The sequence below is a fragment of the Aphelocoma coerulescens genome, chromosome 12 (genome assembly GCF_041296385.1).
Source record: "Aphelocoma coerulescens isolate FSJ_1873_10779 chromosome 12, UR_Acoe_1.0, whole genome shotgun sequence".
NCBI lineage: Eukaryota > Metazoa > Chordata > Aves > Passeriformes > Corvidae > Aphelocoma > Aphelocoma coerulescens.
This window is the reverse complement of record NC_091026.1, coordinates 18,926,354-18,950,485: the sequence shown is the minus strand read 5'-3', so window position 1 is coordinate 18,950,485 and position 24,132 is coordinate 18,926,354. Positions and strand designations below refer to the sequence as shown.

General features: G+C 45.4%; 1 protein-coding gene across 8 annotated transcripts in view; it reads right to left on the bottom strand.

Annotated features, from left to right (window-relative positions):
• CHL1 (cell adhesion molecule L1 like) overlaps window positions 1-24,132 on the bottom strand; it is a 128,904-nt gene that overhangs the window by 27,318 nt on the left and 77,454 nt on the right. For 4 of the 8 annotated variants that reach the window (XM_069028383.1, XM_069028381.1, XM_069028387.1 and 1 more), the window contains 10 exons: window positions 23,284-23,474; window positions 15,620-15,742; window positions 14,722-14,892; window positions 13,357-13,404; window positions 11,420-11,540; window positions 8,330-8,514; window positions 2,400-2,531; window positions 1,679-1,816; window positions 913-1,024; window positions 78-244 (listed from right to left, as the gene is read on the bottom strand). In XM_069028383.1, the coding sequence (XP_068884484.1) occupies window positions 78-244; window positions 913-1,024; window positions 1,679-1,816; window positions 2,400-2,531; window positions 8,330-8,514; window positions 11,420-11,540; window positions 13,357-13,404; window positions 14,722-14,892; window positions 15,620-15,742; window positions 23,284-23,474 (1,388 nt within the window). Of the gene's footprint in view, window positions 1-77; window positions 245-912; window positions 1,025-1,678; window positions 1,817-2,399; window positions 2,532-8,329; window positions 8,515-11,419; window positions 11,541-13,356; window positions 13,405-14,721; window positions 14,893-15,619; window positions 15,743-15,837; window positions 18,902-23,283; window positions 23,475-24,132 lie in introns of those variants that run through there. The other 4 variants (XM_069028385.1, XM_069028384.1, XM_069028388.1 and 1 more) reach the window with 2 other exon arrangements.

Below are 24,132 nucleotides of genomic sequence, written 5' to 3'. Positions count from 1 at the left end.
ACATATTTCCTGAAGAATTGCAGACATCAAACCTTAGCAGTTGTGAATTATTTTTCTGTTCTCAAGTGAGACCTCACCCCTTATATCCAGATTAGCAGTGATTGCTCTTTTCCCCACAGAATTTGCAGCCCAGCAGGCGTAGGATCCCGAATCCTCCTTCTTCGTGTCCCTGATCTCCAGTGTGCCATTCTTGTTTAACTCATAGCGGAATGCTGAAAGGGGCTCTATGCTGTCATCCTTCGTCCTAAAGATGAGAAAAACAGGTCTGGGTTACTGCAGGAAGTGTTGTTTCATGGTTAGGGGTTATTGCAGGGGAATTTTGGGACTCGGCTTTGCCACTGAGCAGTTAAAGTCAGGATTAGTGAGACACTTTATCCACGTGCAGCAAATCATAAAGGGACTTAAGAGTCCTGCACACCAAACCCACAGTCTAAAAAGGTCTCTAAAATACTCTGTCTTTAATCTACAGCTGCCACCTGCAATTTTATTGCACCTGTCACCTGCTATGACAACCCTGTGATTTCCAACCCTATGGAAGCATGTCCAGGTAAATGTGTTCTGTAAGTCACTGCATTTCCACCTCAATAATGGGTCCAAACTTGAAGAGTTGCCAGCATTAAACTGATGAAGCTGCAGCAGGATCTGGCTATAAACAGCATGGCTTTGCTTAATTTATAGCCTGGCACTTGTCTCATGCAGGTATTGGGGACTTCCAGGAACTCTTTTCTTCCAAACCAGTTCTTCAGAATTCTTAAAAGTGCATTTAAACACAGAAAACTTACATTATATGCGGTTCTGTTACAGACTTCTATTCTTAACTCCACAAAATAATAACCAGCAGACTTTTCAAACTTGTGTGAGCCTGTAGGAACTTGTTTCACATGGAAAGAACCCCAATTCCCAGTATCTTACCATCCGACATCTGCTGCAGGTGAGGCAAAGATGTCACAGTGCAGGAAGGCGCTGTAACCCACGACCGTGGCATAGTTTTCCCCATCTGAGGTCAGTATCAGGGGGGCAATGTCTGCAGGAGGGAATGCAAGGTGAGCACACTGCATTTCAGAGCTGGGAATGTAAATATCAGCCCTGCATCATCCCCCTTTTCCAGCAAGGGTGAAAGGCTGAGGGGTTTAATGAGAATTTCACAGCTGTTTGGAAGAGTTGCGCTGAGCAACTGAGCTCTCGTAAGCTTCACTGACAGAGGTAACAGGGATTTACTGCTGGATATGTCAGAATTCGAAACATCCAGGAGGGAAAATAGACCCAGTTCTGCTGCCTCCAGAGATGTTTTTTTATTAAATAAATTCCCCTCACTCCCTTTCTTCAAAGAACAGACTGAGCATCACAACTGAAATCAAAGATTAAAACTACACTTAGAAATTCAAAAGCAGAGGTGTGGTCACAATACAATCCCCAGTGGTTCCACTATGTTTGAATTCAGGTTTTTGAGCCCAACCACAACCATGTTTTTGAAATATATCAAAGCTCGGGAGTGCTTGTGCTAAGCACATAACACTGCCCATGGTAAAACTTGTTGCATAAATTTGGACAATATTTCTTAAAATCTGGGGCCAGTCCAAAGGAACCATGAGATGGTGACAAGTCCCAGGCTGCTCTGAGGATTCAGCCTGGGGTTGTTGGATGTGATCTCTGGGAGGGGACAGCCTGGGAGACTCACTGAGGACATTGACGTTGGCACTGGCCAGGATGGTGCCATGCTTGTTGGAGGCCTCACACTGGAACACGGCGCTGTCCTGCAGCTGCAGGTTGGTCAGGCTGATCTCCCTGGTGGAGATTCTCCCTCGGAAGGTCCTGCCTGGAAAACACCAGATTGTGTCAGGAGCTGGAGGAACACCGTGACTGGGGAGTTCCCAGGCTCTCCTCACTGCTTGGAAGCCAAAGGAAAGGATATCTTGAGGATCAAACCAAGACCTTGCCCAATAGCTGGCGAGTTCCAGGGCTCAGCCTTTGCCAGCAGTCCCGTGGCCTGAGGAAAGTGCTCCAGAGCACCAAATTCCAGTAAATTCCCCACTGAGACTTTCTAAAATTATAATAATAACAATAATAGTGCTACACCAGTGCTCTCCAGCCACTTGGGCTTACTCAGGAGCACAAAGGAGCTGTCCCAGATCCCCAGAAGATGGGAGAGTCACAGGAGAGGCAGAGGCAGCACCTCAAAGGTACCCATGCTCCACAAGTGCAGCGTTCACCCCACCCTCTTCTAGATGCCACTTAAATATTACCTCATTTAAGTAAATAAACATTAATTCGTATCTAAAGAGGTGCCAAAGCAGGCATCACCCAGTGCGTTAGGACTTGTGGGCCCCCTCCCACCGGGTGCCACACAGGCACATCCCACGGGACACGGCCTGGAGGAGCACACCGGCCCCTGCACGTACCATCGATGGGCATCCCGTTGAGCTTCCACTGGATGCTGGGCTCGGGGTTCCCGATGGCCTCGCACAGCAGCACCAGGTTGGTCCCCACGCTGTAGACCCCACCTTCGGGCTTCTTCAGCCACTGGGGAGGCTCTGGGAAAAGGGACAGGGCAGGGATCAGTGGCAGCCCAGCGTGTGCCTCTGCTGTAGCCGGGATCCTCCAGGAGATGGCAAACGAAGCCAACACTTCCCAGCCGCTCCTCGCAGCCCAGCCCGCGGCTGAGCTGCATTCCTTCTATTCCCGATGTCGGGAAAGGTAAACTCAGCATCAGCACACACCAATCCTGTCCTTCAGGCCTGGTGAGTGTCCGGCAGGCGGAGGAATGGACAGTGTTTATCCAAGTGGGAAAGGAACGCACGCGGGAGGTGAGAGGCTGGGAAGGAGGGAAAGGGTCGGTGTCTCCATAAGGACCCTCAGACGTGACTGAGGTTTATCAAATGAGGCGAGGCTATTACAGCAAGGCAAACAAGATGTAAATACCCATCCAGCTCAAATCTTCCTCCCCAAGCACGAGCAAGAGGCTCCCACCGCCTTTCCCGGGAGCTGACAGAGCTCCAGGACAGGATTGATCCACCTGCCCCTCTCCCTGTGCTAGGAACTGCACCATCACCCCCATTTCCTGTTTTTCCATCGTGTATCCAGAGCAGAGGCTGATCCGTAACACGTTTAGGAATGGTAGAACATTCTCTCATGGCTGGGGATGAGAGGTTTGGGTGCCCACAGGGTGGTGGTAGAGGAGCAGCCATGTGAGGCTGCGCTCCCCGTGCTCTTCCAGCTCTCGGAAACCTCCTCTGCAGAGCAGCCCAGCAGCATCAGGTACCCAAACCTCGTTGGGAAAACACATCCATAATGAGGGAAGGGAGATGAAGGGGAGAAAAAGAGAATTTATCTCATAGATGCTTAATTTACTGACTGAACGCAGGTCCCTGAGCCTTCAGTGGGCAGCCTCAACTCAAAACACAGCCTTGAATTCATCATTTCCCCTTGAAAAGCACCAAACGTAGAGATTTTAACACCAGACCTGACACTGCCTCTTCTGCAAGTGCTGAACAGCACACTGGGCCTCTTTCCTTACTAGAAAAGGTGAGCTAATGTAGGGAAAAACGTGAGGATTCATTACTTAATGCTTAGAAAATGCTTTGAAGATTAACAGAGCTGTTGCCTGGTAATACAGCAACAGATGTTATCAGTGAGATATGCTAAACCAAAACATCACTGCTCACACTCACACAGACATTTAAAAGTGACACCCCTAGAGTGGGATGCACTTCCACACCCAGATCAGCATTCCCACAGGAAAAAACCCAGGGTGGTTTAATCAACATAGAAAGACTGAAGTCAAATTCAAGGCACTAAAGCTTATTTAAAATGATAAGATCATCCCATTTCCTTCACACAGCAGAGATTCTCCTACCACCATCCTCAGTCAGTGCCACCTCCCGTCCCACAGTGACATGACCACATCCGTCCAGCTTCCTGGGATTTGGCTCCACGGAAAAACTCTGCAAACATTTTGGTTTTGCAGATCTTTTTCATGGTTTCATCAGAAAAAGATGAGTCAAAGGCATGGAGGTGAAAAGATCTGTAGCAGTCCTGATTAAGGGGTTGATTTGGAATTTTTCCTCTAAATCTGCCACAAACTCAGTAGCTGAGACAGGATATTCCTTGTTTTGGAGACACCAGGCACAGGCTGAATAAAAACCACCTGGAATATCCCTTCCTATCTCCACCTGTGCCCACACTCTGGAAATGTGAGCTGATATTTGATGTCACTGCTTTCCTTTCCCAGCACGGAATTGCTGTGGCTGCTCCAAGGAAATGATGAGGCTGTGAAGTCAGAGGCAATGAGATTTTGCCAGGTGTGAAATGCAATTTCACAGGAAGGCTGAGGAACCTCTTTCCATGTGGCAGAGGTGCTATACTGCTTAAAGTATACAAAATACAACAAAATATACACATATTTTTTAGCAACTACAAAATCCAGGGGTTGGATAATCGAAGAGTTAATCTGGAAGGGTAAATATTTCCCTGTATCATTTATTCTTTCTGGTAAGAGTTATCAATTTGCTCCTCCTGACTGATTTATGTCATTATGGGAAATACTGACAGATCCAGAAATGAAAGGGATCTAAAATGGGCATCTCCTGCATCCTTCTGGAGCAGAGCAGGATAATCTCCACCTAAAACATCCACTAAGGATCCAAACGTTCCCCTCAGCCTCTTCCACCGTGTTTTCCCCACGAGTAGAACAAATCTGGGACATCTAACCAGCTTCTGCCCTGCTGCAGTTCAGCTCTCCCCTGTCTTCCATCACCCCCAGGGAACTTTGTGGAGAAACTTCCATTCCTCTGCAGGCTGTTGTGCATTCCCCAGATGTATTTTTTCCCCTCAGATAGCACAATTTTGAGCTCTGTGACCATCCCTGTGGCCTTCTCCTGACCTTTCCTGAAGAAGTGCATGATGTAAACCTGCTTACTTTAGGTGAGGCCTTCTCAGTTCTCAGCAGTCTCTTACACCACCACTTTTTTTTATACTTTCCAGGCTGATTTTTGCCTTTTCTGCCAGACTAACACTTCCCAGCGACGCTCCCCGTGCCACGCAGTGGATTCTCCCAATGAACCCAACCAGGCATTTCCCAGCCTGTGCTGATGAAGCCAATTAGTGCTGCCTGGTGAGAATTGCTCTGCACTTGTGCTTACTGAAGCCCGTCCTTTTTATCCCACACCACGTCCCCAGTTTGTCAAGTGTGTTTCAAATTCTCCTCACATCTTCCCAAGGGCTGGAGATCCATCCCACTCCAGGGCCAGCAGCAGCTGCTGCTGTTACCACCTTGGGCTCTGCATCCCTGTTGGAGCAATTTTCCAGTGAAACAGAAAAGTTTGAGCCTGATTAAAACACCCAGTTCTGCTTCTGCCTCCCATTAATTTCATCTCTTTTCTATTTCTCCTGCTGAGTAATAAAAGTATTATGAGACAGAACTGCAAAGGCCCTTAGCTATTACATCATTACTATAATTAATCACTATATTGTAACAATTATTTCTATTAAACCCCATCTAGGAGCCTCAACCGAGATCAAAGTAACTTTAGATCATTGTGATCCTGCAAGGTTTTGAGGTTACATGTACATTTTCTGTTGGGTTTGCTGAACTACAAACCATAACCATATAAACATTTGAAGCCAAAACAATTTGTGGGCTTGCTTTGCTACTTTTTAAAAAAATAATCCTCTCTCATTTTAATAACAACAGTGGGGTTTTCGTGTCTGCTCAGGTATTCCAGGCTACATCTCCCCTTGCAAAGAGAGATTAAAGTGCTCAAACAGTCAAGCAATTTGCTTGCTGAATATTTTCATATGCTTGGTAATGACTGCCTGAATCTTTGCCCTCAGACTCGGTAGGATTAGCAAGTGGGCTGCATGCAAATATCATTAAAACTGGTGTTTAGAAGGGTGGGGTGTTGGTTTGAGATCCTCAAATACCACAAAGAAGAGCAGAAAACGTGGCATAGTGACAGAAAACCCCTGATTTACACCTCAGCACTCCACTGAGGATGGCTGGAGGTTAATAACAGATAATTTTTCTTCCATTTTTAATTTTCTTCTCCCTGCATGCATCCTAGGAGAGGAACCTGTCAGGTGTGAGGGAGCCCCACGTCAGCACAAGCTCCTTGAAGCCTCCTGAAATTAATGCTCATGGCAGAGCTCAGGATCTGCCCTTGAGTGTGCTCACAGGAGCTCCTGCAAGAATGATGAACGTGTCCATCTCTGATTAATGACAGCGACGTTTGCTGTCCAGAAATTGTAGAAGACAACAGTGTTTGGGCTCAGTTTTACCTTGATACCTTGGATGTGAGGTGACTCCTGATGGGAAGAATCCCTGCTGGTGACAGGAGCCACCATTAGTTACACACACAGAAAATTGATTTAATAGCAATTGCAAAAGCATTTTTTTTACATTGCAATGGCTGGAGTGGGATTATTTCCTTCTTTTCTCTTTTTCTAAGCGCTTGTTTGTTAATAAGCAGGAATAACAATTTGCCAGGAAGTTTTCTTTTCTCTGGAGACTGTGGGAGAGGAAGGTCAATATTCTAAACTGCAAAATTAATGTTATTTCTCTGATATTTTAGTTTCTGCAGCTCCTGCAATTTCTTTGAAGGGATCGATTTTTGCAGCCGAGAAAATCATAGCCAGATTGTTAAAATATTCTGGTACAGCAGAGATGCTCCACACCATCTGGAAGGATTTCTAGGAGTCAGCACTTCCCCTCCATCACAGCTGAGAACTTGCCATGCCCTGGGATCCTCCTCTGCCACACGCCCAGCACAGGAAAGAGGAGTGCAAGGGACATGGTTGGGTGGAGTGAATGGAGATGGTTCATCAGCCACTGGGTGAAAAATCTTTTCCTCAGGTGATGAGCAAATACAGAGCAGAGAGCTCAAAGTGCTCTTCTCCCATCAAAAATCTGGTGATCATGGAGGGATGAAGAGCCCAGATGAAAATGAAGCAGTTGGAACATTCCAACAGGGTAAAACTGCCCAGGATTTGTTTTATTTTTTAAATGCAGAGCAGAGGTTGGAGCATTTTTCCATCAGGGAAATGTTCTCAGCAAGTTTTTCAGCTGGGCCTCAGGATTCACAGAGAAAGTGGCAGGGAGAGTTCTTGGCTCTGTAAAGACTCCTCAGAGCTCTGCCTGGATCCCAGGAAAAGGCATCTCCACCTGGTGTACACCTTAGGGTTTGGGCAGAAGGGAGAAAGGAGCCTTGGATACTCAGTGAGGTGACAAAAAGGGTCATATTTCCATTTTTTAAAAAAGAGTTGAAAGTATTTTTTTACTTTGTTTCACAAGTCTTTATGATACTTTTCAGGAATTACACAGAAAACACTCTCAGCTCAGGCTGTGCCTATACAGAAATCCCAGCAAAGGGACGGGTGAAGGAGGCAAGGGCTGGTACCTTGTCTGCTCACTGAATTTTCTCAGCCCTCCCTAAGAACCCACTTTTAGTGGAAACCAAAGCAAAGGACTTGAGCTAAATGCCCCTCTGATCCAGCCCAGTATGGCCATTTTCACAGAGTTTAAGAGCAAAAAGAGTAATTAGATCTTTTTGTCTGACATTCAGCTTAGCACAAGACATTTCATCAATATCTCTGCTTGACTCCCTCCCATCTTTTAGATATTGAAGCTGCCCACATATTTATATTGCTCACTGCTTTGTAAGGCCTTCATGGTTCAGGGGGAAAAAAAGCAGCATTATTTATACTTTTTTTGTTTGTTTTAGAGGTGCTACTTTGTGCAAACCTTCCCAAATTCAAGAGGCCGGCATAAATTGATGGAGTTGCCTGAGTCATATTGATGCCATGATGATTTTTTGCCTTTTCTTTTAAACCCCTGTTATACCTTTTTACAACTCCTGTATTCTTAGTGCTTTTTGCCGACATTCTTGGCCTTGTTTGTTCAGCCAGGAGACTGAACATCTTAGAAGCTTCGTAGCTGGGGATCAGTGTGCCCCAGAGCCCAAAGTCCTCTCCAGAACACATTCTGTAAACTGAGATAGAACATCCAGGGGAAGGTTCCTTGGGGAGGGGGGCTCATTTGAGCCTCTCATTGGGGAATCTTTGATAGATCTGCTAATTAGTAACACCTATAATGTTGTACCAGACATTTTGGAGTGTGCATTGCTGTGTGCATGGAGGCGCACTTGACCTAGATGTGGTGCACCTAAGGATCCTTAAAATAAATCCCAAGGTAAAATCCCTTTTCCCCTTCTAACCGTGTTTGACTCTTGATTTTAAGACCAGGAAAAGGCATCAATATTAACAAAGAGCCTCTTTCACTTCCCTTTTCCCACCTTTTTGTCCCAAAACAATAATCTTAGTAGAGAGAACTGAGCACCTTCCACGTGCACGTTGAACTCGTGCCTGGCCCTGCCCATGGGGTTGCTGGCCGTGCACTGGTACGTCCCCTCATCAGCAGCTGTCACTTGGTCAATCTTCAGGATCTTCCCAAAATTCTCTGTCTCTGGCTCGTCCTTGGGCATGTTCCCAGTGACCTTTACCCAGCTGAGATGAGGAGTTGGGCTGAGAACAAAGGAAAAAAACAAGATTTTGAGTTGAGTACAAGAAGCTGCTGTGATGCTTCACGTGGCAGAGCTGCTGGAGTTCATGCTTGGGGTTTGGGAGGTGTTTTTTAGAGGATTTTGAGCCCTTTTGAAACTCTGGGGCTACCTAAGGGTTATACCATACAGCTGCCCTACTGCTCCTTGACCTGCAGAACCCCAGGAGTGGGATTTTCACCAGGCCAAAGCACGAGGCTACATTCCTTGGATGTGTCTTGGCATGGACAGCAGGAAAGGGGCTGGAGCTCATTCCATCCTCCTCCAAAAGGGCACCTGAGGACAGCCAAGGAGAGCCAGACTTCCTTGCAGGGCCTCCCTCCCTGCCTGCCTCTTGGAGGTGGCCAAAATGCTCCTCCCATCCTCAGAAAGCGCCGACAGTGACACAGAACTGGGGGCAGACGCTGTCTGCACGTCCCCAGCAGGGCTGGGTGACCCCGACACCGCACAGGACGCTCAGCCACAGTGCGAGAGCTGCTCCCTCCTGTGCCCATCTGTCCCTGTGGCTCAGTGCCCAGGCAGGAGGCACAGAGCCCCAGGTACCCAGAAATTCTGCTGTTCCACCAGCTCTGAGCACAGCCCTGCAAACATCCCATTATTCCCTGCAAGAGCCCTCGTCCCGCTCTTGTCCCAAAGCCAGCTCCGTGCTGCACTGAGGCCGTGCCCTCCTGCCACTGCCACTGCTCAGGGTATAAATCTTCAAAAAATGACAGATTGGAAATGTCCTTAATTCCCTGTTTTGCAGCCGGGTGCCCCCGATCTGAGTTCCTTGAAATCCGCTTCCATGGTCTGTGGGCATTTGGCAGCACGGGTTGGCAGAGATGTAGGCAAAGCTGATCATTTTTCTGCTGAAAATGGGAATTCTAGCAAATAAAAATAACAGTTGGTTCTAGAAGTTGCATTTTTGAAGGATTTCAATGAAAAGATGTGCTTGGTGATACGGCAAAGAAGTAATTTGTGTTCTTTCAAAAGCGACTACTTAAAAAAACCCCTTTTAGTTAAAAAATGAATTTTTAAAAGTTTTCTGGAAAAATTTTGAGTGAAACAAAAATATTTCTTTCTTTCCACCTTTTTCCAAAGGGACAGGAAGACTGTTTTGGCTTTCTCCTCTTGTAGCTGATATTCATGCTTGCACATCAAAAATCATATTTGAGTATTTCCAACGTGATTTCCCTATTAAACCCCCTGAAAACCCTCTAAAATCAGAGCTCTGGCTATGGGGAGGTTTTTGGGTTGGCAGATTTGCCTGATGGGGAGTGAATTAGATGAGGAAGTGTTGCAACAGGGAAGCAAAACTCACTGCAGATACCTGGAGTGAGTCCAACAGAGAAAAGTAATGCACCTCCTTTCGGGAATGCCAGCTCAGCTCCTTGCCAGCTTCCACCAGCAATGCCCTTCAAGCCCATATGGAAAAACAAAATACCCTAAACATGCTCAGGCAGATAAATATCCTGACTTTGGAATTTTATGGAGGGAATATAATTGCAGAGCCTTTAATAGGAATTATCTCCATTTGGAGTCTGCAGCTCCACATCCAGCACAAGGGGCTGGTGATTTAAAGCTCTGCTCCACACAAAGCTCTGTCACAGCCAAACCAGAAGGACTCTGCTCTCACTGGGGGTTTAGTGGATGCACAGGTTTTCTGTTTCTCTGGTGGCAGCTCCACCATTGCACTGACAGGCACATGGGAGAAACTGGGAAATTGGAAGAGCAAAGCAGGGCTCGTGTCTGAGTGAGCTGGAGCAGCAGGAAAAGGTCTGAGAAGGGAATCACTGCTCCTTATGAGGGTGGCACTCAACATTTGTTATTTCCCATTCCTTTCCTTGCTTACCCTTAGTTTGCCCTGTGTTATTTACAACAAGGACAGAATTGTCCTGATTTCCCATCATAAAGCATCTATTTTACCCCTTCCCTATATTAATTCTTTCACTACCTGAAGGGAGTCAGCAAGGTAGAGAGAGATTATTTAAAAGAGCTTGGAGTGAAAGAACAAGGGGGAATGGCTTCAGACTAAGAGAAGGTTTGGATGGGATATTAGGGAAAAAACTCTTCCCTGTGAGGGTGGTGAGGCCCTGGAACGGGATGCCCAGAGCAGCTGTAGCTGCCCCATCCCTGGAAGTGTCCAAGGTTTGAGGTTTGCCCTTTGCTGTTGGATTTAGCAGGATCAAACCAATACAGCTGATTCTGGTTCGCTGTACTCCTACAGAGCCATGGGTTTGCTCCTCGATATCCTGTCCTTTGTGAGGACACCATGGACTGAACGTCCTTTATGGAAATCCTGGATGCTGGGGAATGGACACAGCCAGGCTCCCACTCACACCTGAGCCAGCACCTCCTGCTGTAACCGAGACTGATGGTTCTTCCCTCAATGGCCCAAGCATTCCTTAAAGCATGTCTTCTATTACATCACTCAAGAACTTTGCTCCCAAAAACCTGAGATCTCACACCTGGAAAACCTTAAATAATTTTGAGCACTGAAGCAAAAACTGAATTGGCAAAATTAGAGCAGAAACTTTGCAGGTTGTGTACCAAAGCACAGAAGCTGATGCTGACGTTATTTAGTTTCTCAACATCTCAAAAGTAGCACTACTGAAAAAATTTCAATTTTTTTAATAGGACAGTACAAAGAATTCCATACTTACCATGCTATAGTTTTAATTACTTGTTTACAAGCTATAGCTATAACCAACACACCACTGTTGCATGTACTCTGTGCTGTTTTACAGGTACAAAAAGCTCTGCACAGGAGTTCAGTTTAAAACTGTTGCATAATTTGTAACATCCCTTTTTTTTTTTTTTTTTTTTTTTTTTTTTTTGCTCATTTCTCCCTCCAAAGGTGATTAAGTTTGTGCAGCATTTTCATTACTCACAGCCCTTCAGCAATACACTCGAGGAGCAGGACACCTCCCTTGATGACAGTGACTGATGAGCTAACGCCAGCAGATTCAGGAGGGATCAGCAGTTTGGGTTTCCTCTCCTTGATAAAATTTGCTGAAAGATAAAATAAAAGAGAAGTTAGGTGTGAAAGCTCAGAGCCTTTGCTTATCCTTCAATAATGCCACAAGCATCACTGCTGCCAGAAGGTTTCTTATTTATACACTTTGAGACTAATCCAGGAACTTTTATTTCTCCTGATAACAGAAGGGAGGTACAGTGATACCAACAGGCAGCAGTGCTGATGAAACCCCTTTTCCTACAGTTTTATATCCTGTTTTCCTAGGACTGGCCCCTCCTATCACCCCTCAGGCAGTCTGATCTCTCAGCTCCTGATCTTTACATCCTTTACTACCTTTCTTCTGCATTGGCTCCATCATCTTTTAAACCTGAGGTGAAACCCCACCTTTCCTGACTTGAGCATCCCATAGAATCATCCCTCTTGCTCCAATTATTAAATCTACAGTAATGCAGATAGAATTTGCAAGGAAGACTGCAAAAATAATAAAACAAGATTGACCCGCATTTGATTCCAGCAGCCCATTTGTTCCAGCCTGCCAAACAAGGGCTTTAGGATGAAAAATGCAGGGTTCAGTGGCTGCCCAGTTATCACTATCGTAACAATTAGCACACTAATGAATCAGTCCCCAAATGGTGCTAGTTCTTCAAAAATAGCCAATTATGGATGCGTTGGTAAAAGACCACATAGATCTCTCTGAACCATTTTCTCATTTTTAATTTTAATTTCCCCTTGCTTTGCATCTCTACAAATCTGTGTCACAAGTGCCCTGAGCTGCAGCAGAACACGTTGGTGCCTCTGGACACACTCAAACATTTCCCATCTGCCCTCCACCTCCCGCTGCCAAAGGCAGCCAGGCCCCCCTTCCCAGCAGGAGTTCAGACATCCCTTCGAGGGAAAAACTGCTTCTGGAGTGGCAGTCACAGTGCACAAGCCCTGCTTGTCCTGCTCCCAGGCCTCAGCTCCATGGGCAAAGTTGGAGGAGTGATGAGTGCTCTGAGTTATCCATCCCAAAATACTCCAGGATAACCCCCTTTTTCAGAAACCTCAATGCTTGTCTGGCAAAAAAAGCTCCTTGAGGAAGTTAAAATTGAGCATTTCAAAAAAAAAAAGAGAAACTCTCAAAAGCAATTTAACCAAAGAAATGAAGAGTCAAGAGCTACAGACTCTACATTTCACATATCTGAAACAAAAGGAAGAATTGGGTGGAGAATTGCAGGAATAGCCACCATGCTGCCTACATGGAGAGCAGGATATTTTCAGGATCTGCTCCACAGAGAGGGGCTCACAAAGCAACAGGAGATGGGAATCCCCAGGATGAGAAGTGCTTTGGTGTGCAGGTGACACAGACAGGGCACCACACAGAGAGAACCACCCCCCATCTACACTGAGGTGATGGGGACAGCCGAGACAGGGCACCCAAAGCTCCATAAATCCACACCCTGAGCTCATCCTGGAGCAATGCAGCCCTGAGGTGACATGAATTTGGGGTGTCAAACCCTGGCTGACTCATCCCAGAGTCCTCTTAACAGCCAGGACAAGATTTGGAGCATCCAGCTCTGGCTCCTGCTCTGAACTGATAACACCAAAACCCCAGGACATCAGCCTCCTTACTCCCACCTCCTTATAAAGCATGAATGCTCCTTTCTCAAGTAAAAAAACAACCTCTTTTATTAAAAACCCTGCAGATTGCTCTCAAAAACTACAAAGATGAGCCAATTGTCCTCCCTGGGCCACTTAAATCCATCCCATCGCAATCAAGAGGCTTTTGTGATGTGTTTTTTAGCAGCTCCCATTTCACCTCAGCCAGTGGAGTCTCAGTTCAAAGGCTAAAAACAGATGCATTCAACTCACCCTTAGTAACAGCAGCGTTAGGTGAGCCTGTGTCATTAGCATGCTTTACTGAAATAAATAAAAATGACAACCAAACAAACATGCAGGGTTGAGACAGAATCAAAAGAAACCATAAATCAACCAAAACAAAACCATGCCCCTCCCCACCCCCCCAATTTCTGCCCCAAAAGAAAGGAAAAATGAAAAATATAAAGGAAAGCAACAGATGAGCAACAGAGCTTTGAAAATACAATGAGAATGCCTTAAAGTTATGTGTTACTCTGCAAAATACCCCATGGGTGATATAATCAGCATTTCATCCTCGCTATCTATAGTAATAAAAATCACTAACTCCTAAGTATCCACTAAAGAGAAGTGTTATAAAATTTATCCATTCTCTTGTTTCTTATTGCTTTTTTTTTCCTACCTATTTATTTTTAATGCAGTCCCTCACCAGGCCCTTGGCACAGAGTGGAGTGGGCAATGTCAAGCTGAATTTACAGAACCCTTTCAGTTCATGCCTCTCATTTTTTCCTGGCCCAAGTCCTGTGGCTTTGCTGACAAGGTGGACACACTGAAGTGGGTTTTTGGGCCACTTCCAGGAGTGCCAGCAGCCAAAACCCATCTCGTTTTTCTCTAATCTCTGTGTGCATGCATGGGGGAGGGATCCCATTTGAAAAGCCATGAAGATGGCTTTAATTTGGATTTTTTTCTTACAATTATTACCCCAGGATATGATCTAAGCAAGCACTGAGACACACAAAGCCACTTTTAATCCTTATCTTCTTATCCCAACAAGAAAACTCTCAAAAATCACCTATTAAATATGAGGGTTTCACTCATGAAGACAAAATTCTCCTTGGCTTTTTGGGCTGCACAGGCCCAAGAGATCAGAATTTTTAATGAACAACAGAAATCTTCAATTCCCTACACATCATTTCATCGAGAGACTGGAAAACACCTCTTGTGCCACCACTGATGCTCCAGGCTGCCTGGAAAAACCCGGGAAGCACCGTCCTTCCAACCTCACTGCTGCAGCTGCACCAAACCAGGCCTTGCCCAGGGTGGAGGCAGCCACCAAGTCCTCAAAGCCCAGTGAAGTCCCATTCCTGGGGGACCTGCTGCACTCAAGAGCAGCAGATTTCCCTAATTCAACCTTGGCTTTCGCTGTGGGGACAGCAGGAGGAAGGACAGGGCGCTTTTGGGGTCTGACAGCTGCAAGGAGCTTTTCTCAGTGAAATGTAGCCCGAAGAAGGAGGTTAACAACGCAGGAAATAAATCCAGCACCGTGCCCTTTGTGGAGAGAGGCTCTCCTCAGAGTGCCAGGGCACCCATGTGCACACACATGGAAACAAGAGCCAGCAAAGAGCTCAGTCCCACACTTACACCGGGAAACCCTCAGCGTCATCGGCATTTTCTGCACGATGGTCCTGAGCCTCGGGAAGGCTGCAAAGCAGCAATAGTCACTCCTGCTGTCGCTTTCTTCCACGTTGGCAAAGTAGAGGTCTCCCTTCAGGCTCATGGAGACCCTTTCATCTTGTGGGATGTGCTGCAAATCTGGCAAGGAAAGATAATTGTGAGGTGGGAATGACATGGAGCTGTTTCACCAAAGGGGCTCTGAATGCTCCCCTCATGTGCTTCCTTCCAGAGAATGAAACTCCAAAGGGAAAGAGGCAGAAAATCCAGCAGAACCGATGGGTTATTTACCAATATTCAGTAGACAAGTGATAAAAAATATTTTTTAGATAATAATATATACCTTATAATAATAACTGCTAAGGAAAAATTGATATTAAAACCCCCGAGTTATTTTGCTTCCCAAAAGCCAGAAATTCCTGCAGAACACAAACACTGCAGAATAACAGGACAGAAATCCACAAGGAACTAATTATATAAACCTGGTGGATTATTGTTCCTTTACTATCACAAATCTGTCATTAATTTATGGAAAGAGGAAAACAATAATGATAGAAATAACATATTGACAGGTGATATCCTCCCTCCTGTAACTGCAGGACTCCTCATCACTTACCAATACATACATTTTTTGGTATCTCGTATTTAATGAGATGTTGTGTCAATGCACTCTACAATTTAACTTTGGGTTGTGCAAAGCCACATCTCCATCCTTTGCTTTTCAGTTTTATTCTTCAATATCCAGATATTCCTCCCAAGGACTTGCACAGCTACCAACCCCATCCACGATGAACCTGCAATGAAACTGCTCGGGAAGACAAATGCTTCGAGCCCCCTTGTCTGAATTGTGTAAAAAACATTTACTCACCAATATTCATCCAGTAGATATGCAAAGGGGGGATGCCTTTTGGGGGGTTGCAGTGCAGGATCACAGAATCTCCATGCTCCACATCCAGAGGCTCGATTTTTTCTTTGGGGAATTTTGGTACACCTGCACAAAAAAGCAAAGAAATTCCTCTTTAATTGGTACTTTTTGAAATTTTGCCTTTTGCTTCCCCCTTGATAGAGTTTTAATGAAATATTTACCTTTACATCATCCTTTGCATTCTCTGCCTTTAATACATATTTTAATTTACGAAGAGGCACAAAGTAATGATGAGTTTTACTCAGAGTAGGAAATCCCTGCATTCTGGGACACTCAGAGCTGGAATCCCTTCATTCACAAAGTTCTTGGACCATCCTGTGCAGAGCCAGGCACCGAATGACGATGTTCAACACTTGTTTGTGATGTCCTGTGCTTTGCTTTGGCTTTAGTTTAATGCATTTCTTTTCAAACTCTTTCTTTAGCTCCTTTGTGCTGTCTGGAAGGGACAACTCAAGGCCACAGAGTCCCTAAGGACAAGCCTGGCACAGAGGGCTGTGCACTGATGGGGCCCCAGCTGCTCCCAGGAGATCAGAAACCAGCCTGGGAGTGTGGAATGTTCTGGGAAACCTTGGATAAAACATGGTTCCCAAGCATCCACTGCAAGTCAGTGCAGGTGAGGACAGACACCAGGCAGCTGCTCCACCTCGTGCCTGGAGCTGTCCCAGCTCTTCTCCATCTCCAGGATCAGAGGAAGGCTGGTGTGAAGGCTCTGTCCCCTCCTCATGCCCTCAGGTGTGGAAGCTCAGCCGTGGATTCCTGCAGGCTCGGGGTGCAGGGACAGGCTTGCCACAAAGCTCGCACAGGGCTGCACCAGGGCTGCTCTAGCTGGGCTTAAATATAGGTTAAATCGTTAATGGATCGATGTTTAATCACCCACAGCACCTGATGCCAACTTTTTGTTCAAAGCCTGGTCCATGCTTGGCAAACCTGGGCAACCTGGGATGCCCAAAATGCCACTGGAGCTCGTCTGAGAAAATGGGGAGCAGAGCTGGGCTGGAGCCCACCCCAGACCAAGGGAGGCTCAGCTCAGAGGTGATCACAGAGAAACCCCAGCCTGCAAAACGCAACCACTCCTCAAAGGAACTGAGCTAAGGCAGTTTCAGGGCTGACGTCGCCTCCTGCTTTCATTTCAGGCAGGTTCAAACTGGCCAAAGTTTCACTTCAGACCAGCACCAACCAGCAAAATGAGCAACAATTAAACAGCCAAGGATGGAGAATGTCCTGGCTGTGCAGAGTCAAACTGGCACAGCAAACATCACCTTCCTGGTGCCCAAGTCATGACAGGGAGCTCGGGGAGCAGCTCCACAACCTGAGACATCAGTGGTCCAGCAGGGAATCTGAGCATCACAGTGCAGGAGGCAAAGCAGAGGGGGACAAATGCAGGGACAGGACTCTGAGGACACTTTACCCATCTCAGGATTAGTAAACATGAAAAGAAGCAATCACTCCAGTGCTGATTGCCTGAATGCAGACTCTGCAGAGATTTGATCTCCAGGAGGGTTATTAATAAGTTAGGAATTCTTAGGAGAGGCAAAATGCAGCTAATGAGCATCACCCACCCTGTAGGTGAAATTTCAGGTTAGAAAAAAAGAGCTGCATATTCATATCCAGCACATGGAAAATACATCTGCTGACTGCAGAGGTGGAATATTTTCCAGTAGGAAAACACCAATTTCTTGATCTAAAGTTTGTTTATTCCCCAAAGCACGTCACTCACAACAAAACTTTAAGTAGGCTGGATCAGGTGAAGGATAAGGGATTTCTGACCAAACCAAAGAGACCAGCAAATGGACTAATATGGGATCACTTATCTAGGGCATTGGCACCCCTGTTCAAACCCATTTTTTGCCTCATTTAGCACAACCAGATCTGGGTATCCGATATCCCAGCTGGGTGCCATAACCACGGGGCTTCTCAGTGAATTTCTGTGGCCAGTAATTACAGGATTATACAGAAATACAGTGAGTCCCACCAGGAGACAGTGACCAGTCATGGTGCTGGTGGCATTAGCTGGCAGCACAGACGTTCATCTCCAACACGGAGCCCAGATGTTGGCAGCTGGACTTCACTGGGGGAAGCAGCAATTTGACCCCAAATGTCCTCCACCTCCAACAAGTATTTGCACCACAGGTTATCAGGGCTTTTGGGTCCTTCCATGCTGGTTTTTTTTGCTTAGTTCACCATGGAAAGCATTGGAAAACTTTGATTTTCCTCCTCGCAATGGATAAATTTGAGTGGCTTAATCCTTGAAGCTTTGCAGGAGATGAAAACTCTTGATAAATTCCTGAGGCAAACCTTCTGACAAGCACAATTTTTTTCTTGCTGGGGTCCCACTGGTCTCAATGACTAGAAAAATTCTGAATTCTGATTTGCTAAAAATAAAAAGCTTCTGTCACATTAGACTTTGGATTCTGTACATCAATCTTCAGTGTGTCTATGCAGGCAATATTTTGGATTTTTTTGCAGCGCTCCTATGTTCTAATTAGTGGATATTCCCGAATCAATCACCACTGATTTGTGGCTGATCACAGAAGCTCTCGCAGCTGAATTAAACTCAGAAGCATTGCACAAAATTAATTGTGCTGTGGAAGTGTTTAATACTGTACAGAGCTCTCAGTGCAGCACATGGCCACTGAAAAATCCAGCTGATGGCTCTGTAGCGACAGCACTGAAAGGGTCACATCAATCTTCCATGAATTCCCACACAGGGATGTGACCGGAGGGGACAGAGAATCCAGCACAGCTCTGGGGGAGAACAGTGGGCTTTAGTGACTCTGAGAAAGGCTGAGGGGCCAGGAGGGCTCTCACCACACAAAAATCCCTTGGTGTGTGTGTGGAACAGCCATGGGGCAGATGGAAACCTGCACTCCCAACTCCTGCTATGGAGAATCTCCTAAAATACCACCATGACACCTCTTAAAATACTCCTGGGAAAGGCTTTGCTGACCAAGGTTTTTCTCCTGACAAGGCTGCACTCAAAAACCACCAGAATTAAAGTGCTCTGACAGTGTGTGAACCATGGAGATGGAAGATTATCAGTGGCCAGAGTCATTTGTGCAAGGAGCCAGGATCTGCTTAATCCCTGGGGTGACTCAGAGTTTAATGACTGAGCTGTGCTTGAGACCAAGCTGAAGCACCACTGGCAGATTAGGGGGGCTGGGAGAAAATCCAGAAAGGAGCCTGAGTCTCTCTTCCTCATCCCTTCAGAAAATGCAGCTTCTCAACCTAAAGCAAACAGGAGGGAGACCAATAGAGTGCAACATAAAGGATTAATTTGAATTTAGCAGAAACAGAGATTCAGAAATACAGCAAGCAGAGCTGGGAACCCCAGTCCCCAGCATTGCTCCAGATTTACTCAGGGATCCATTTAGGACACCTTGTCCTACAGCTCAGTTTTTGTCCTACTGCTGATTACAGTGACCTCACACTAAAACTGCATCAATTATGGCAATTTATTCCAGTTTATGTGAGAATGGAGCCCGTTCCAGCTGGTATTTTACATGTTTTGGGGTCAAGTGTGGAGAAATTGAACAAAGGAAAACCCATTTCTCCAGGCAACTTGTCCTTGAGATCCCTGTGTCTTGTTTTTATCAATATCAGGTGTAAAATGGGAGTGAATTCAGGATGGCAAATCAGCACTTAGCAAATATATTGTGAAATTATTGTAGAAAATCACCACTGTAACCCAGGTCTGGCTTTATAGCCTTTGCTGTCCATTCTGCTGGAGATGTCCTGGCATAGAGGAGAACTCAGCCTAACCCATCATGGATATTCTCATATTTTTCCTTACAAATAAACCCTTAAAGGATGTAGAAGTGTGACCAAGCAGAAATAGTCAAGAAATGTCTATAACCTCAAAATTTCCAGCTCCTTAGACACTTTAATTAGCATTTCATTATGATTTTTTATACAGATCTGTATCTTGTACAGCAAACAGCCCAAAATATCAAGGAATCTCAACCACGACTTTCAGTCCCTGATCTTGAGCTGCACTGCGTGAAGCTTGGGAAGCTTCCAGGGCTCATCTCTGTGCCTCAATTGATATTCTGATCCAGGAGCAGGAGCAGTAGTTAAATCTGTGATTTCCACTGCATCCTTTGAACTCTTTATGAGATATGATCCTGCTTGTTTATGGATTTTTTAATTGCTGCCTTAAGTTGAAAAAGTTAGCAAAGCCTGGCTGTCAGGAAGAGCGTGGCTGGGAGTCCACTCGCTCCCAAAGGTGTGGAATGGAATCAGTGACAGCTTTTTTTTTGCATAAATCTCTGTTACCTTTTCAAAATGATGGCCACAGGCAAGGATCAGAGTGAAACCAAGGATTTAGGAGTCCAGAAAAGCTGCCACAGGTAAAGGGTGGCTTAGGAGGCAAGAGGGTTCAATTTCATTCCCATCACCTGCCAAGACTCGGTAAATTGCTCTTTTGTTTTCTCTTCCATAAAGGTTACACCAAAGCCTTCCTGAAACTGGGATGGCCTACGTCACCAGCTCAGTATCTTTTACTGATTTCAGGATATTCACACCTGAGTGTTGGAATATCAACTCAGGTCCCGCTTTCTTTAGGAATTCTTGCACTAACATCACTGGCAGAGCACAGCCTGCCACGGCATAATTCTCCATTCAGCCAATATTTCCATCCTCAGGTCTCTGGTCTTCTGGAGCAGCAGCTTTAGAAAAACCGAGCATAAATCTTAACTCAGTCTGTCATGAAGAGTCTTTTACAACAGAGTTAATTAAAGAAGTTTAAACTGTACTTCTTCTCCTTCCTCTGGCATTGGGCCTGCTCACTAATTCAAGCAGCAGATTCCCGAAATGCTGGAGGAGGGGAGCTGAAGTCTGTGTTCTCACCATTTAAATTCATTTTCATGCTGAATGTATCTTGTAACAATCTGGCCTTTGTTAGAGCTGCAAACACATCGAGATCCTCAGAGCCCATTCTTCCCCCTCTCCTTAATGTCATCCTGCATAGGGGAGGTGGGGTATTTTCATTATGTAGGTGAGATTTAATGATCATTTCTGCTGACATTTCTATTGCTTCCCTGGAATGACTACTGTGAGTAAACAGTCTTTTGTTCTCCTTTTCAGCAGCAACCTCACAGACCCAGTATTCTGCTTCTGCAGTGGAAATGTAATTTATGAAAGAAACTGCCCTGCTCTGCTGGGGTTTTCTTCCCTTCCCTGGCACGGTGACTTTGCCAAGGAGCTTTACATCTGACTTGAATACAGCTGGCACAGCTCTGCCACCTCTGCATCATTATCATGAATGCAGGGAGTGATCTCACATGTACCAGTCTCTGCTTCAAAACCTGGGGGTGAATAGAGGTAATTTATCCCCAGCCCCTCTGTGGCAGGGCCTGATTTACAGCAGATCTGTGCAGCAGCAGCTCTTTCACTGGGGCACAGTTGCGGAGCATCCAGCACTTTAGAAAATCAAAGGTGCCTTCTACTCCTCTCTGAATCCTGATTTAATTTGCAGCATCTACACTGCACCAGTAAATGAAAGGACTGATGGCAGAAGAGTTCTAATAACAGCAATTGTGCTTTAAAAGATGTGTGAGTTGGGCAAATCCCTCTAATGCATTATCTGTACCATGTATTTATTTGCTGGGTTTAGGACTTTGCATATATTAGCACTAAAATTCCTCTTGCTTTTGAGAACAACCATGTTCACAACCTCTCCACGAATTTGTTGCCATCCACTCCCGCAATATTTAATATCTACTTAAGCTACTCTAGACTGTTTTTCATTAAAAGCAAAAAATCTCTTCCTGAATACAGATTTAATAATCCCAAATACAGACATCAACTCCTTGTTTTCCATTTTAAGCATCTTTTTTAGTTCAGTAGCAATGGAGTATCAGAATATTCTGCTGCTGGAGGTACAAACATGACACTGAGCACTTTCACTCCTCTGAAATGTAATGAGTGTGAGACATTTTGCTTAAGAAAGGTTGTATTAACCCCAGTGCCCTGGGGAGACTTCAAAATTAAAAGCTATGTCCTGTATAAAGTTTAACTGCATGACTCTCCTGTCCCTGCCCGAAACTCCAGCTGCCATCAGCTGCCCTGTCCTACCTGTGCAGCCAACAGCTCAATAAACCTCATCTTGCTGTCCTAAAATCTCATGCAGTTCTCCTCCACTCTGGAATGCTCTTCCCTTAAAACAACTGCACAGCAGTGGAGGCTAAACCACAGAGCAACACCTGGAATCCTGCTAATTCCTCACCAAACACCAAGCTCTGGCATCAGGGATTACTGTGCCCTACACTGCAACATGAAATAGATTTCCCAAGGGAAAAAAAAGTCCATAAAACTGGATGGAAGGGAAAGAAGGCATGTCTTTCATGAGGAGCACTCATAAAATACATTTACATGGCATCCTCAGCAGCTCCCTCCCAGGAACCCTCCCAGCCCGTGCAATGTCCTGTTTTCAATGTGGCCACAGCACCATGACTCTCCCAGCCCTGGCTATGCCTTGAATGCTTCTCAGGATTATTTCCTATGCTGAAGACAGGACAAAAATGTTTATTCATGTTTCTCACAGCCCATTTCATCTGCACTGATCTGCCACAAGTGGGTTTTGTACAAAGCAGCCAGCTCCTGGCACTGTGGGGGTGAGAAGGCTGAGGATGTAACTCCTGCCACAAGGATTCCACCTGAGCATGGAGATGTCAGATATTTGATAACAAAATACTGTAGGAGCTTGGAAATGCAGGATCTAATCTGAAAAAATTCCACTGCACTGCTGCTTCTCCATCTCTGCCACTGAACTGCATCATAAAACCTGCTTCAGGTTCTCACCCTGCTCCCAAGTTTCTTGTCCTCCCACTGGGAAGATTCTGCTTCAAATTTTCCTCTCCTAATTTCATATGTTTCAATCCTGAATTTAGGACCAAAATGGGTGTTCATCTCTCAGACTACAAGGATTTAATGGATTGGTACAGACCAGCTGTATCAGCTCTGGGACATGGTTTAGTGTTGGACCTGGCAGGGCTGGGTTAAGGGCTGGACTCGATCTTAAGAAGTCTTTTGACAACCTTAATGATTCTTTGACTCTATTCATAAATTTCATCCCACTTCTACAAACCTGGTCCTTCATCCCTAATTTCCCCCTCTGCCCTTCCTCCGTGCTAATGGTGGAAGCACAAATTTCTAGGATCAGTAATTTTCCCTGCTTTATTTTAGAGCTTGTTTTCCATTCAGTTCCAGGGCTTTATTATTCTCCCCATCAGTATTTATCCCAAACCCTGAATGCTGCTGACATCAGATTAATGAATTCACATCTGATCAAATCACTTCCCCTGGAGCTTTCAAACATTTGCATCCATTGCTATTTTACAGTAATAACCTGTGGGAGCTGATAGTCCAGTGGTCTGAAACCCTGCATCCAGATTTGGTTTCTCTCCTCAAAACCAGGAACTAAATTAAATCATTCCAGGGAGAAAATACAACTTCTTCCTTTGAATATTCACTGAACAACAAACAACTCATGTCTTACCATACACCACCTTAGGGACTGGTTCTTTCCCATTTATTTTGAGGAAAGACAGTTCTCATCTTAATAATAAAAATAATAATTATAAATTCAACCCAAAAGTAGAAGCCCTTACTTGGAACAATCAGCTCAATTTCTTCTGACATGGCAGTTCCCAGCACGTTGGATGCAAAGCAGCGATATTTCCCTTGGAAATTGTTGATGATTCCCCGGTTTTGGATCACAAAAGTTCCAGAGTTGTTAGATGCAACTATCCTCGGATCAGATGATAAATCAAATGGTTTTCCATCCTTAGTCCAGTTAAAGCTGAAAAAAAATAGAGATGTTATACTGGGCAGGCCCCAGAACAGCATTTTGCTACTAAACCACGGGTGAACGTGGGGCCAAGAGGGTTTTATCAAACTAAAAGGAAAAAGTCCATGTAAGAGGAGAGAGTTGAGTGGCACAGTGAGCACCGTGCTCCTCTGCCTCGTGCTGGCTCTCGGGCACATCTCTCCTTCCACACACTTTGCTTTTGGACAACTGGCTGTGACAAGAGACATGAGCACAGAGCTCAGGGCAAGGGCAGCGATGAACAGATCTGGGAACGCCAGGGCCACACGCTGACAGGACCTGGAGGCTTGCAAAGGCTGTGGCTGTAGTGGAATTGCTGCTTTGGAATGGCAAAGATCCACAAGAGCTTTTCCCACCCTCCACCATGGCTGAACCAGAAGAAATGGAGATGATTCCACGGAGTTTCTCCCTGCCATAGAACCATTTGTAGTTTTGATGCTGCTGGGGGGTGATTTTGATGAATGCTGAAGCATTTGTCACATCTTCTGGACCTGCAATTCTCAGAGGGACTGCAATTTTAAACTGATTTAAATCTAAACTGATTTAAAATCAGACAGGTGGAAGTTACACGCCAATTTGGTGGAATATGTACCCTTTTTTTGGGTTTGTTTTCTTAAGAGCATTGTTTTAA